This window comes from Chelonoidis abingdonii, chromosome 5 (assembly GCF_003597395.2).
Source record: "Chelonoidis abingdonii isolate Lonesome George chromosome 5, CheloAbing_2.0, whole genome shotgun sequence".
Lineage (NCBI taxonomy): Eukaryota > Metazoa > Chordata > Testudines > Testudinidae > Chelonoidis > Chelonoidis abingdonii.
The window spans coordinates 69507749-69524116 of NC_133773.1; the positions used below are offsets into that span (position 1 = coordinate 69507749).

The 16368-nt window shown below is 40.7% G+C and overlaps 1 protein-coding gene across 1 annotated transcript in view; it reads left to right on the plus strand.

Annotated features, from left to right (window-relative positions):
• The window catches only part of KLHL2 (kelch like family member 2), a 105213-nt gene that overhangs the window by 13179 nt on the left and 75666 nt on the right, over nucleotides 1–16368 (plus strand). Inside the window, exons 3-4 of the mRNA XM_032785265.2 lie at nucleotides 320–426; nucleotides 5299–5420. Of these exons, the coding sequence (XP_032641156.1) occupies nucleotides 320–426; nucleotides 5299–5420 (229 nt within the window). The remainder of the gene's footprint in view (nucleotides 1–319; nucleotides 427–5298; nucleotides 5421–16368) is intronic.

Below are 16368 nucleotides of genomic sequence, written 5' to 3' on the forward strand. Positions count from 1 at the left end.
GAAAGAGGATTCCTCCAGAGTATGTAGCCTCAAACTCTGACAGGCTGATATAAGTTGTTCTGTATTTGGCATACAAGTCTTTAATCCAAGCAAGAAAGCAGAATTAATTAGTTTGCGCTTAGGAAGCTGCATGAACCCAAGCACCAGCTGTAAGTATACAGCTGTGTGTTTTTTGAAACAGAGTTAAAAATTTTGGTTTATCAACATTGTTTTTGTTGGGGAAAAAGTCATGTTTACTATAAGGCAGATGTTATGTGCTTTTCTACTATGGTTTTTCTTATGTAAAACTACTCTTCCTCTGATATTTTTTTTCAAACAGTCAAAACTTGTTGTGTGATGTGACAATAGTAGCTGAAGACATGGAAATTGCAGCTCATAGAGTCGTGCTAGCCGCTTGCAGTCCTTACTTCCATGCTATGTTTACAGGTACTAAATATTTTTAACACTTGTTACCTTTAACTATTATCAGACTATGCTGAAGTGCACAGGCAAAAAAGTTTTGTTTTGCTATGCTTTATTTATATATTAACAAGACATTGAAATTATAGGAACCTTGTATATTTTATGTTAGTTTGTTCTAACATTAAAGGGAACCGTCAACTTGAAATCCAGTGTCTCTGTATAAAGAGAGTTAAAAGTAGGTTTGGGTGATTCTCTAAGTCCTCCTGAGAATGCTTGTTGTTTCTCTCTTGTTTTATTTATTTTATTTTTCTCTTTCTTTTTCTTTGTGAAAGATGCACACAAACAGGGGAAACGGTAGAAAATGACTATGTAAATTGCTGTCACATGTTCAAAGTGAAAAGGTTAGAGAATCTCTTTCTCCTTTAATAGTAATAATCCTGTGTAACAGTAGGTTAAATCACTCTTTTCTGGACTTTAAGTAGATCATGTCCCTTTAACATCTCTTCTTTCCCCTAAGTAAATTCCTCAGTCCGATAGTGTTGTAAGCTGTTAGACATGAACGCTTTCTGTGGCTTTGGCAGCTGGAGTGCATATTTTGGTATTCTTTGGATAACTGAGCGACAGAGATGCTGTTCATTGTTGGCATAACTTTTCTGTGCAGGCTGGATTCTGCCTCTTCTCACTCCACGCTAATAAGTTGCTGTTATATTGTTACAGCAGGCGTGTTAGAGGGTTTGTAGGTCTAAAGTATGTTTAGATCCTTAATGCCTCCCAGTGGATTTTGAATGTTGAAGATATACTTCTTCACAGGTTGTAAATTACTTTGAAACCCTCTCATAGAAGATGCTGTCAAAACGAAAATTATTATTAAATGTGTATTTTATAATTTTATTTTAAAATTGCTTGGCTTTCCTCCCACCCTGCCATATACTTTGGTCCTTAACGTTTCCTTATTTTTTCTTGATGACATGGGACGTCAGAAATAATCACTGTGATATGCATCTTACAACTTCAATTACATTCCTGATAAGGGGCATGCAGGTAAAGAGTAAAAATAAAATTTTGACAACTAACTTTCAAATTAGGATCAGAAGTTCTAGTTGTATGTACAACTGTGTATTGGGATACAGGGATCACTTTACTGAGATGAAACTGTAAATTTAGGATAGAGCGGATTTGCTTATGATATGGAATTGACTGAAATCTGTCAACATTTTCTTTCTGCTAGGACTGACTCGTCTTCCGTTCTATGCTTTCTTCTCTCCTTCACCTCGCATTTTTTGGCTGAATATCCAGTGATGAGCTGCCAAAATATTAACAACCGGTTCCCTCCTCCCCACCCCACGAGGTCGTCATACCCCCCCGTGGGACTCCTGCCCCATCCAACCCCCCATGTTCCTTGACGGCCCCCGACCGGGACCCCTGCCCCATCCACCCCCCTTCCCTGTCCCCTGACTGCCCCCTGTCTCCCCATCCAACCCCTTCTCTCATTTCTGATGGCACCCCGAGACCACTGCCCCATCCAACCACCCTTTTTCTCTGTCCCCTGACTGTCCTCCACCACCCTATCCAACCCCTGCTCCTTCCTGACTGCCCTTCCCCCTGGAATCTTGCCCCTGTTCAATACCCCTGTTCCCTGCCCTCTGACTGCCCCGACACTAATCCACCCCCCCAACTCCCCTGCCCTCTATCCAACACCCCCTCCCTGCACCCTGCCTCCTTACCGTGTTGCTTGGAGGTCGGGGCCGAGGTCACGGCCAGACCCGGCAGCCGGGCAGGAGCCGTGCCGCCCGGCCACGGTCGCAGCCGGACCCAGGGGCCGGGTAGGAGGTCAGACCGGAGCTGTGCGGCACCTGAAGCCCTCCTCCTGCTCGCGCCCCCACCCCTCTGCCCCAATTCACCTGGGGGAAGCCGCTGCTTCCTTCTCAGCCCTCCCAGGGTTCCCGTGCAAACAGCAGATTCGTGGGAAGCTGGGGAGGGGGAGGAGAAGCTGGAGGAGCATTCAGAAGAGGAGGCAGAGGCGGAGTGAGGTGAGCTGGGGCTGGGGGAAGAGCAGGGAGCTGCTAGAGCTTTTGTTTAAATTGAAAAGCCCTTTTTGAGCCAGTTGTCCCTTGCGGGACCACCAGTTCTAAACGGGCTTCTAAATTTAACAACCGGTTCCTGCGAACCGGTCGGAACCGGCTCCAGCTCACCACTGTGGATACCCACGTAGTGCAACATAGAAATGACATTTAAATAATTCTCCACTTATTAATTCTTAAGTGTTCATTTATGGTTGATACACAGATTACCAGTGAAAACAACGAGGAGTCCTTGTGGTGCTTTAGACACTAGCACATTTATTTGGGCATAAGCTTTTATGGGCTAAAACCCACTTCATCAGATGCATGGAGTGGAACACACAGTAGGGAGGTATAAATACACAGCATATGAAAAGATGGGAGTTGCCTTACCAAGTGGGAGGTCAGTGCTAACGAACCAATTCAGTTTAAGTTGGAAGTAGGCAATTCTCAACAGTTGACGAGTGAAAATCACTTTTGTAGTGTTAGAGGCCTGTGTAAACAAGGTGGCCCATTTCAAACAGTTGACAAGAAGGTGTGAGTATTTAGCAAGGGGAAATTAGTTTTTGTAAAAACAGCGAGGAGTACTTGTGGCACCTTAGAGACTAACAAATTGATTTAGTTTCTGTAGTGACCCTCTACTCCCAGTCTCTGTTCGGGCCTAATTTGATGGTGTCCAACTTTCAAATTAATTCCAGTTCTGCCGTTTCTCACTGAAGTCTGTGTTTTTTGTTGAAGAACTGCCACTTTTAAATCTGTTATTGAGTGACCAGGGAGATTGAAGTGTTCTCCTACTGGTTTTTGAATGTTATAATTCCTGATGTCAGATTTGTGTCCATTTATTCTTTTGTGTAGAGACTGTCCAGTTTGGCCAATGTACATGGCAGAGGGAGATTGCTGGCACATGATGACATATACCACATTGGTAGATGTGCAGGTGAATGAGCCCCTGATGGTGTGGCTGATGTGATTATGATGGTGTCCCTTGAATAGATATGCAGACATAGTTGGCACCGGGGTTTGTTGCAGGGTTTGGTTCCTGGGTTAGTGTGTTTGTTGTGTGGTGTGTAGTTGCTAATGAGTATTTGCTTCAGGTTGGGGGGGCTGTCTATAAGCAAAGGCTGGCCTGTCTCCCAAGGTGTGTGAGAGTGAGGGATCGTCCTTCAGGATAAGTTGTAGATCCTTGATGATGCACTGGAGAGGTTTTAGTTGGGGGCTGTAGGTGACGGCTAGTGGCGTTCTGTTACTTTCTTTGTTGGGCCTGTCTTTTAGTAGGTGACTTCTGGGTGTCCTTCTGGCTCTGATTACTAGAGAGCAGTGATATTTTTATCAGATTAAAAAAAAATATCCTAGTTTTCTGTTAAATTCAAGTGAAAGCAACTTTTTTTATTATGCTTTTTTCCATCTGGTTGATAATGCAGAAATGCAAGTCCTTTAAGTTAGCTGTATTTTAAATGCTGAGTATTATGTCACACATTCAAAATATCTCTGCGTAAACAGACTAACCATTTATTCAGTGAATCAGTATGGTGGGAGTTTTAAACCCAACACTCAGTGTTGCTTCAAGGATTGGCAGACTGTGTGCTACAGGTGCAAATGCTTCCTTCCAATAAGAATCAACCATGCTGTCTATGCTATGTGGCCATTCTCCACTAACAAAGTCCTAAATTTAATCTTTAATTCCTATTTATGTTACATGTCTAATAATCCACATTTCTACCTGTTGACCTGCAAATTTCACTCACTTAACTGGTTACAACCAGAGGGAAGAATGGAGGCATTTTCTCCATTCTTTCTCCATCCAGAGTTATAATTGTAACTGCTAACATTTTGAAAGATGTTAAACCTCACACTTTAGGGTTTCCATCAATCTCTAACTACTAGGGATTGGGAGGAGATATAATGTGGAGGACAGATTATCCCACTTTTCATAACGTGAGGTTGCATACACCGTCCTCTCAAACATCTGGCACTGGCCACAATCAGAGACACGATACTGGGTTAGATGGACCACAGATCTGATTCAGTCTGGGATTTCCTGTGTTTCCTCTAGATCAAGGGTTCTCAACCATTTTCTTTGAGCCCCCTCCTCCTCCAACATGCTATATAAACTCCATGGCCCACCTGTGCCACAACTGTTTTTCTGCGTATGAAAGCCAGGGCCGCCGTTAGGGGGTAGCAAGCAGTGCAGTTGTCCAGGGCCATTTGCCACAGGGGACTCTGCAAAGCTAAGTTGCTCAGGATTCAACTTCAGCCCTGGGTGGCAGGGCTCGGATCCCCAGAGCTTCAACACCATGCGGTAGGGCTTCGGCTTTCTGCCCTGAGCCCCAGCAAGTCTAATGCTGGCCCTGCTTCGTGGACCCCCTGAAACCTGCTCACGGCCCCCTAGGGGGCCCCAGACCCCTGGTTGAGAACCACTGCTCTAGAACCTGAATTCTGACAGAGGAACTCAAGAGAAGAGGCAAGAATGGAGAAGCTTCACCCTTCCTAGCCCTGGTCTGTCCCCCCATCCAAAGATAGAACCTATATGAGTTGCAGAAGCAAGGAGCCTTGATAAAGAGACTGTCAGATTCTATGGTGATAGGAGCCACATAAGTACCTTCAATAGCCTTTTAGTAACTTCAGATAATCAGAGTTAATCTACCTTTAGGCTATGTCTACTCTGTGCACCTTACAACAGCTGTTGTAAGGTGTGCTGTGTGGCAGCTCTTAATTGCTGGAAGAGAGTTATTCCAGTGACAAAATTAAAACCATCCCTAACAAGGGACAGTAGCTTCACTGACAGTAGTGCAGCTCCTGGTGACTAAATTAGTCAGACTGCAAAATTGTATTGCAGGTGAAATGAGTGAGAGTCGAGCAAAGAGAGTTCGAATAAAGGAAGTGGATGGCTGGACGCTGAGAATGCTTATTGATTATGTTTACACTGCTGAAATTCAGGTTACAGAAGAAAATGTACAGGTAAGAGAGTAAGACCTTCTCCTAATAACTGTGGTGTTTCTGTGGTGTCTGACATTTTTGCTCTTGCAAAATAAGGTGATTTTTTTTTTCTTACTCTTGCAAAGATAATAGGATTTACTACTAGAATCTTAACCTTAAGAAAGAGAGAAATATTGGAAAGAAATTGTGTGATCACAGAATTCTCCTTTTTTCTTAAGTGCAAAATCAGGCTCCCCAAGACACTGATTACCTACGTTCATGTGCTGCAAAGAAAACACTAGTCACTAGTTTGTAGTTTCTCACAAATGATAGATTAACAGTAATCTTGCTGTCTAGTAGAGTAAGTATCAGCAAGCCCTTAAATAAATAAATACATGATTTTAGTACAAAATCCCTTTAACTTTTCTAGTGAAAGTCAAGCGCGTGTGTGTGTGTGCGCGCGTGCGCTGAAATGTGGCTGTTCCCTGCTTGAGAAAAGCCCCATTACTGTGAAGTGAAGACCTCTATTCACAGTATAGCTACACCAGCTAGAAGATCCTCTGCACGGCTGATGTGGAAATTTCCCCATCTTTGTGATGGAAGGGTAGTTCATGCTCCCAAGGCTAGTACTCACACATCGTGTACTCTGGGCCTAATCCAAAGATCACTGAAGTCAATGGAAAGATTTCAGTGGGCTTTGAATAATACCATTAGTGCAGTAAACTGGGTATCCCCCACACTCCTCAGTTTGCTGCTAGTGTTCTATCTGCAAGGCTACCTTGGGGTTTTCACTCTGATAGTGCTAGTTTGCACTGAGTTTTGTCCCCCTGTATGTTAAAATTTAGTTTATTGAACATTTCCTTTACGTTAGTCCACTAAGTCACCTACTACCACTTGGTCCGAGCTTCTATGTTCTCACTTTCAGTGGCTTACTAAGTCTGGCTTTTTTTCAGCTCAAGGATGGACTCTTGCTAGTTAGCTCTATATTTATATCAATCAGTATTTAGCTCAAGGACTTTGCCCATCCCACTCACTCAATCAGGTGATATTACCTATGACTCATTCATGGCAGACACACTTCAAAGAGATTAGAAATGTCACAATGAAAGAATCTAATCAGCAATGAAAAATACAGATTAAAATTTAGCTTTTACAGATTCAGCCCTTTCCTCTTCTTTTGCTTCTGCTGCCTTAAGATCTGAAGTAGCTATTCTGGAGAGTTAATGCTGGTTGCTTAATAAGAGGTGCCATTTGGTAAGCTGTATTATTTAGGTCTCCGGTTACTCTTGTTACCCTCTGTCTTTGTTTCGCCACTCCCCCTTTTTCTTGCTCTGAGCATTAGATCACTAGCCATTCACACACAGTAAACCCTGAGGGGAAAAAAATTGTGTTATATGCACCACATACTTTCGCTTCAGTCTTTCAGCCAGAAATGAACAGTTTACTGCTGGGCGCTGGGCTGAGATTATCAGCTCTTTCTTGGCCACAGAATAGCCATCAGTTGGAGTCACTACTGGTCTTAGCCAGTTTGAATCAGTGACCTGGAAATGATAGACTTCATACTGCATTTTACAAATCATAATAAATGTTCTATTACCAGCCCCTGCAGCAATCTAGGCCAAGCATGTTCCCATTCTGAAATGGTAACTTCACATCTTACTACCTAGTTCTCTTTGGATATTGTTGGCTTGTGGGGTTACTGTCTGAGGGCTTTGTCAGCCACATAATAAGTCTTTGATGAGGCTGTGCTGTATCCTGCCAAACTAGCAATGGTACAGACCTCTTAATCTCATTGTGGAGAGCTCTTGCACTATCAAAAATGACAGAGGTTTCGTTAATACTCTTCTCACGTGTTCATGGCAGCTCCTTTTTGCCCATTCAGGAAAAGTTTGATTCCTGAAGGGCAAAGCTTCTCCATATATACCTTGATGACTACTTGTGCAGGGGACTGGACTTGATGACTTCTCAAGATCCCTTCCAACCCTGTGTTTCTATGAGTCTATATCTTTCTAACCTTCAGTACATAACATTAGGATGGATGACCAAACTTCAATTAAAAATGAAGTTCTTCTGGTAAGGTCTTTTGTTTAGAGTTTTCTTTCTGACTCTGCAAGCAGCCTTTTGAGTTGTGGATGCTATTTCTGTCTGAGAGGACATATTTTAGTCTGATGTTGACAATGTTGGCTTCCTCTTTTGTGTTTATGGGCATGAGAAGTAAAATTCCTGCATCTTAGTAGTAGTATGAGGGATGTTAAAGGCCAGATAACCACAGGTTTAATGCTTCTGAGTCTGATGCAGCTTTCATTTTCACAGCTCCAGATTACCTGGCTGTTTGAAGTTGAATCTAATGATGTTGGGGTTGGTAATTTATATAATGTGACCTGGTGAGTGATCTTACAGTTTGTAGTTACTTGTATATTGAAAAGACAGTCTAGCTTTGATCCGGGCTAGATCTACTGAAATAAGAGTTGCACTTTTGAATGTCATCACATGCATTTGTGTCATGGAACTGGCTATAAATGGAAATATATTTCTCTGTCACCCTCATGTTTATTTTAGCTAAAAATCTATTTTATTTGTATTCTGCTAATACTCACATTAAGTGCTGTCCAAATACATGTGCAGTCCCTGCCCCAGAGATTTAAAAGCTAAGATGAAAAAAAGCTTCCCTGAATCTTTTAGAAGTATAATCCAGTGGTTAGATCCCTAACCTAGGCAGTGGGAGATTCGGTATTCAATTCCTGCTCTGTTGCAGGCATCTGTGTGACCTTGAGGCAGTCTTAGTCATTCTGTGCCTCAGTTCCCCGCCTGTAAAATGGGGCAAATAGCACAGAGGTCTTGTGAGGATAAACATCTTGATGATTGTGAGATGCTCATTGATCATGGTCATGGGAGTTGTAAAATACCTAAGATATAATATAATAGAGCCTGTTATACTGTGTCTGCAGACTGATTTACTGACCACCTGAGAGGCTCCCACTTATAGGTAGCTGCTTATGATATTTACATGTAATATATTTAATAGGACTGGAAGTGCTATGGTCAGTATATTTAGATCACATGTTAGGAAACTTAAGTCTACTAAATGAGCAAATCTATTAAATGAACAAATATTCAAAAAGCATGTGGTTTTGCAGTTTCAGTGCAGAATAGCTATACACAACTGCACTAATGTGGTTATGCTATGCACATGTGCATAATAATTATAGATTAATAGCAGAAGGACCATTCTATATATACTATTGTTATGCTGACTGACTGTCCTCTCAGTCCATCTGTTAACAGGAAAATGAGTTTGAGCTTCTTCCTTGATTTGCTTTGGCAAGTAGAAAAAAGTTGATAGCTGTTACATGAACATGATGTATTTTCCGTTTGAAACAAACGTACTGAGTTTTACTTGTTTTTGCAAATAGGTACAAAATACGACAATGGAGTTATTGTAGTGTAGTGGTCTTTTGGGCCTGGATAAACAACGTGAGCTGGTATTAAGTCACTATTAAGTTAGTTTTAACTAGCTATTCATATATATTGTGCTAAGCTGCCTTGTTTAATTTGACTTAGAGATGGTCAGGAGCAGGAGATCCCTTTATTAAAAATTCTGTATAAGAATTACTTGTGTTTTAGGCTTTGTTAAAGAGCATTTGCCTGGTTTTTAGAAAAATCTTTTTGTGAGAACATGCTCCTTTAAAGGTCAGACTTGGTAATTAAGTGAACCAAAAAAGGATCCGTTTATTTTCCTGTAAAGTGTGGAAACGGAACACCTGTAGGCTTGCATTGCTGGTGGATTGAAGAAACTAGTAAAACAGGTACATTTTGTACACTTGTTCACAGATTGTTTCCTGCATGCAAATGTGAGACTTGATTCGCCTTCCTAAATTTCCTCTGGTAAACTCAGGACATGTCTACACTTACCGGTAGATCGGCATTGCTGCAGTCAATGCAGCGAGTGTTGATTTAGCGCAGGGGTGGCCAACCTGAACCTGAGAGGGAGCCAGAATTTACCAATGTACATTGTCAAAGAACCACAGTAATGGATCAGCAGCTGCCCATCAGCTCCTCCACCCTGCTCCCAGCGCCTCCCACCCACTGGCAGCCCTGCCAATCAGCACCTCCCCGTACCCCCCGATCAGCTGTTTCGTGGCATGCAGGAGGTTCTGGGGGGTTGGGGGGAGAGCACAGCAGGCTCAGGGGATGGGGCGGGAAGAGGTGGAGAGAGTGGGGGCAGGGCCTGTGGCAGAGCCTGAGGTTGAGCAGTGAGCACCCCCCAGCGCATTGGAAAGTTGGCGCCTGTAGCTCCAGCTCTGGAGTCGGTGCCCATACAAGGAGTCGCATATTAACTTCTGAAGAGCAGCCTGTGGCTCTGGAGCCACAGGTTGGCCACCCCTGATTTAGCAGGTCTGGTGAAGACATGCTAAATTGATGGGAGAGCACTCTCCCATCAATTTTTGTACTCCACCTCCACGAGAAGCGTAAGAGAAGTCAACGGGAGATGCTTTCCCATCAACACAGTGCATTGTAGCGACCGCAGTAAGTGGATCTAACTACATCAACTTCAATTCAGTTATTCATGTAACTAAAGTTGCATAACTTAGATCGATTTACTGTGCTAGTGTAGACCTATCCTCAGATACTAAGTTAAAGGTAAAAGATGGCTTTTGCTTAGGTTTTTCTTAGTCTCTTATTTTAACATCAATGATGGATCTTATTTAAAGTTAAAATGTTATTTGACAAATTCAAGAGTGAAACAGAAACAAGAAATGAATCATGAAATGATAGTTCATGATCCTAAGACATGGTAGGAGGGAAAACAGCACAGAGAAGATAATGGATTTCAAGAAGGCAGTAGGTAAGTAAAATCCCAAGGGGAGCAAGTTTAAGGGGAAAAACACTTCAAGACAGTTGGCAGTTTTCAGCGAGACATTATTAAGGACACAAAAGCAAACTATCCCATTGCGTAGGAAAGATAGGAAGTGTGGCAAGAGACCACCCTGGCTTAACCAGGAGATATTCAATTATCTGAAACTAAAAAAGAGTCCTACAATAAATTGAAATTAGGTCAACTTACCAAGGATAAATATAAACAAACAATGCAAGCATGTAGGGACAAAATTTGGAAGACCAAGGCACAAAATGCAATTAAACTATCTAGAGACAAAAGGGGAAACAAGAAAACATTGAACAAATACATTAGAGGCAAGAGGAAGACCAAGAACATGGTAGGCCCATTACTCAATGAGAGGAGAAAAACAATAGCAGAAAATGTGGAAAAGGCAGAAGTGCTGAACAACTTTTTTGTTTCTATTTGCTACTAACCTTTCTGGTGAAATCGGACATCTAGTATAGTGAACATAAGTGAAAAGGTCGTAGGATCAGAGGCTAAAATATGGAAAGAAGAAGTTAAAAATTACTTAGATAAGTTCATAGAATCATAGAATATCAGGGTTGGAAGGGACCTCAGGAGGTCATCTAGTCCAACCCCCTGATCAAAGCAAGACCAATTCCCAACTAAATCATCCCAGCCAGGACTTTGTCAAGCCTGATCTTAAAAACCTTTAAAGAAGAGGATTCCACCACCTCACTAGGTAACCCTTTCCAGTGCTTCACCACCCTCCTAGTGAAAAAGTTGTTCCTAATATCCAACCTAAACCTCCCCCACTGCAACTTGAGACCACTGCTCCTTGTTCTGTCATCTGGCACCACTGAGAACAGTCTGGATCCATCCTCTTTGGAACCTCCTTTCAGGCAGTTGAAAGCAGCTATCAAATCCCCCCTCATTCTTCAAATCCCCCTCATTTTCTCTCTTCTGCAGACCTAAAATAATCCCAGTTTCCCGCAGCCTTTCCTCATAAGTCATGCTGCTCTCAGAAACTCCCTAATCATTTTTGTTTGCCCATCCCATGGACTCTTTCCCAATTTTTTCCACATCCTTCTGTAGTGTGGGGCCCAAAACTGGAGCACAGGTATCTCCAGAATGAGGCCTCACAATGAACAAATAGAGGGGATTGATCAACAATCCCTCGATCTCTGGCGTGCCCCTACTATACAGCCAACAATCATGCCACCTTGTAACTAAGGCACACTGGTTCTTCTATCCAGTTTCTCATCCACTGTAATCCCTAGGCTTTCTGAAGACACTCACTCATCATGGCCAGACCATCGGAGGTATGGGCGCGCCAACCACAAATCTCCAGCAACCTTATCCTGGCATTCGCTCTAGCTGTCAGGTATAAGCCCATTTTTTGCTATCAGCCTGAAAGGTTCGCGTCGCCAGAATGTTTTCTTGGACGACCCTCCTTTCCCGTTGCTTGGGATTCCAACCGCATGCCCTGGTGATGTTAGTTGGCTGCTTGCGTAATATTCTATCCAGCCCCACCTCTCCTTCTGATTCGTCTCTTTCTCTCATCTTTTTGTTTCTTCTCCTCTACTCTCTTTTTTCTCCAGCGTTCTCTCATTCTCATCTTTTTCAACGTTTTTCTTTCTTTCTTCTCCTCCTTGCTCTCTTTTTCTTTCTCTTCTTCTTTTCGTTTCGTTCCTTTCAAAACTTTTTTTTTTTCAATTGTGACATCTATGTTTTTCCAAAGACAGCCTCTGGAGCCCAGATTTTCTTGAACTGTAAGAAGGCTGCTTGCCTACCAAATCCTTCTTGTGTCCTGGTCTGTGCCACCTGCTGCTGGTCGATGATGCTACCTAGGTAGGTGAAGGACTGCCCTTCTTCCAAGGGGCTTCCATTCAGTGTGACTGGGTCGTTGCTGATGGAATTAATCTGAATTTTTTTGAAGAAATGTTGCTTTAACCATTCGGTCCCTAGTCCGTAGCAGTGCAATTTAGATGTCTTCAAGTCACCAGGGCCTTTTGAAATACATTCTAGAATACTCAAGGAGCTGCCTGAGGAGCTATCTGAGCCATTAGTAGGGCTGTCAATTAATTGCAGTTTTAATCACACTATTAATAGAATACCAGTTGAAATTTATTAAATATTTTCAATGTTTTTCTTCATTTTCATATATATTGTATTGTGCTGAAATTGAAATCAGTGTGTATTTTTATTACGAATATTTGCATTGTAAATATGATAAACAAAAGAAATAGTGTTTTTCAATTCACCTCATACAAGTACTGTAGTGCAATCTTGTCGTAAAAGTGCAACTTACAAATACAGATTTTTTTGTTATATAACTGAACTCAAAAACAATACAATATAAAACTTTAGAGCTTGCAAATTCACTCAGTCTTACATCTTGTTCAGCCAATGGCTAAGAAAAACAAGTTTGTTTACATTTATAGAGATAATGCTACCCTCTTATTTACAGTCTCACCAGAAAGCGAGAACAGGCATTTGCATGGCACTTTTGTAGGTATTTACGTGTCAGATATGCTATGCCCCTTCATGCTTCGGCCACCATTCCAGAAGACACGCCTCCATGGTGATGATACTCATTTAAAAAAATAATACGTTAATTAAATTTGTGGCTCAACTCCTTGGGAAAGAATTGTATGTCCTCTCCTCTGTTTTGCCTGCATTCTGCCATATATGTCATGTTATAGCAGTCTCAGATGATGACCCAACAAATGTTGTTCATTTTAAGAACACCTTCACTGCAGTTTTGACAAAACATGGAGAAAGTACCAATGTGAGATTTCTAAAGATAGCTGCAACACTTGACCCAAGGTTTAAGAATCTGAAGTGCCTTTCAAAATCTGAGAGGGACGGGGTGTGGACCATGCTTTCAAATGTCTTAGAAAAGCAACACTCTGATGTGGAAACTACAGAACCTGAACCACCAAAAAAGAAAATCAACCAGGTACAACAGTGCCACGTTCTCACTTTCAGGTGAGCTTTTAAACAAGAAGTGGGCAGCATTTATTTTCTGCAAATGTAAACAGACTTTTTTGTCTGAGCGATTGGCTGAACAAGAAGTAAGATTGAGTGGACTTGCAGGCTCTAAAATTTTACATTTTAAAAAATTTTTGTATGAAGTTTTTTTGTACATAATTCTACATTTGTAAGTTCAACTTTCATGATAAAGAGATTGCAGCACTTGTATTAGGTGAATTGAAAAACTATTTCTTTTGTTTTTACAGTGCAAATACTTGTAATAAAAATAAATATAAAGTGAGCACTGTACAGTTTGTATTCTGAGTTGTAATTGAAATCAGTATATTTGAAAATGTAGAAAACATCCAAAAATATTTAAAATATTTTTAAAAATTGCACTGTTAATAATAGAATACCATTATTTAATCACTTGACAGTCCTAGCCATTAGCGATTATCTTTGAAAAGTCATGGAAAATGGGATTGATTCCAGAGGACTGGAAAATGTCACTATATTTGCCCATCTATCAAAAGAGGAATAAGGACAACCCAGGGAATTACACATCAATCAGCTTAGCTTAACTTCAGTACCCAGAAAGATATTGGAGCAATCATTTTGCAAACACCAGAAGATAAGGTGATAAGTAACAGTCAGCATGGATCTGTCAAGAACAAATCATGTCAAACCAGGTAACAAGCCTAGTGGATAGAGTAGGAATGGTAAATGTGGTATATCCTGACTTCAGTAAGGCTTTTGATACTGTTTCTCATAACCCTCTTATAAACAAATTAGGGAAATGCAACCTAGATGGAGCTACTGTAAGGTGGGTGCATAACAGGTTGTAAAACCATTCCCAGAGAATAGTTATGGTTCACAGTCAAGCTGGAAGAACATATTGAGTTGTGTCCTGCGGGTATCAGTCCTGGCTCCAGTACTGTTCAATATCTTCACCAGTAGTTTGTATAATGGCATAGAGAATACACTTATAAAGCTTGTGGATGATACCAAACTGGGAGGGGCTGCAAGTGCTCTGGAGGATAGGATTAAAACTCAAAATGATCTGGACAAACTGGAGAAATGGTCTGAAGTCTAGACCATGAAATTCAATAAGGACAAATATGAAGGATTCCACTTTGAAAGGAAAAATCAATTGCACACATACAAATTGGGAAATGACTGCCTGGGAAATAGTGCTGCGAAAGAGGATATGGGGTCTAAGTGGACCACAAAGCTAAATGTGTCAACACGAGGGCTTAATGATTAATTGCAGTCAACTCATGTGATTACTTTAAAAAAAATTAATCTAGATTAATTACACTGTTAAATAGAATACTAATTGAAATGTATTAAATATTTTTGGATGTTTTTCTACATTCTCAAATATATTTATTTCTGTTACAACACAGAATACAAAGTGTACAGTGCTCACTTTTTATTCTTTTTTATTACAAATATTTGCACTGTAAAAATGATAAACCAAAGAAATAGTATTTTTCAATTCGCCTCATACAAGTACTGTAGTGCAATCTCTTTATTGTGAAAGTGTAACTTACAAACATAGATTTATTTGTTTTGTTACATAACTGCACTCAAAAACAAAACAATGTAAAACTTTAGAGCCTACATGTCCACTCAGTCCTACTTCTTGTTCAGCCAGTCACTAAGACAAACAAGTTTGTTTACATTTACGGGAGATACTGCTGCCTGCTTCTTGTTTACAGAGTCACCTGAGAACAGGCATTCGCAGGGCACTTTTGCTGATGTTGCAAGGTATTTATGTGCCAGATATGTTAAACATCCATATGCCTCAGCCACCTTTCCAGAGAACATGTTTCCATGTCTGGAATGGTCTACATAATACTGGACTAGATAACTTATCAAGGTCCCTTCTATTCCTACGATTCTATGCTGATGATGATCATTAAAAAATGCATTAATTAAATTTGTTGTTGAACTCCCTGGGGGGAGAATTGTCCCCTGGAATCGTGTTGAAGCATATAAATCTTTAGCTCAGCTGGCACATAAATATCTTGCGACACTGGCTACAACAGTGCCATGTAAACGCCTGTTCTCACTTTCAGGTGACAGTCTAAACAAGAAGCGGGCAGCATTATCTCCTGAAAATTGTAACCAGACTTATTTATCTGAGCGATTGGCTGAAGTAGGACTGAGTGAACTTGTAGGCTCTAAAGTTTTACATTGTTTTATTACTGAATGCTGTTATTTTTTGTACATAATTCTCCATTTGTAAGTTCAAATCTCGTGATAAAGAGATTGTACTACATTATTTGTATTAGGTGAATTGAAAAATACTATTTTTTCTTACAGTGCAAATTTTTGTAATAAAAATAGTGAGCACTGTACACTTTGTATTGTGTTGTAATTGAAATGAAGATATACAACCTACTCTTTTTGGATGTATTCTATTGTTTAACAGCACAATTAATCACAATTAATTTTTTTCAATCGTTTGACAGCCCTTGTTTTTTTTTTTGTTTGTTTGTTAGTGTTGACATCTTTCTGGGATGTATTAGCGGGCGTGTTGTAAGTAAGACGCAAGGAGCAATTCTTCTGCTCTATTCTGTGCTGATAAGGCCTCAGCTGGAGTATATGTTGGCCACAGGGTACAAGAGCTGGTAGTCATAGGACAAAGATTTTGAGGAAGACCTAGGAAAAAGACTGTTCAAGATGCTGAAGGATGATATGAAGAAAATTGTTGTCAACTTAGGATATGTGCTTCTCAAGAATGCTTAGAGAAAAACAGAGAGCCACTAATACCAATTAATGGGACAAGGCAAAGAAGACAATTGTGTGAGCAGGAGATACATAGAAGTGAAGAACACAACTTTCATGATGCTTAGAATGAGTTGCTCTTTTGTTGTGCATCTCCTAATAGACGTCACTATGTATCAGGTTATTCTAGCACTTCTGTCATAACCAGCTTCTTTCTCCACATGTTCAACTTTCTGAATGTTCTTTTTTATTACCAGGAAGTTAAATATCAAACTGTTATTGAAGTATTAAGGTTACATGTTTTAAGACAGGGAATACAAAAGTTAAATGTTCTCAAAGAAATTTAACTTTCTCACATCCAATTTTTCAATTCCCAGATTACTAAATATATACCTAAATACTTAGTGTGTGGTGTCGGAAAGTTAGTTACTATAAGAAGCT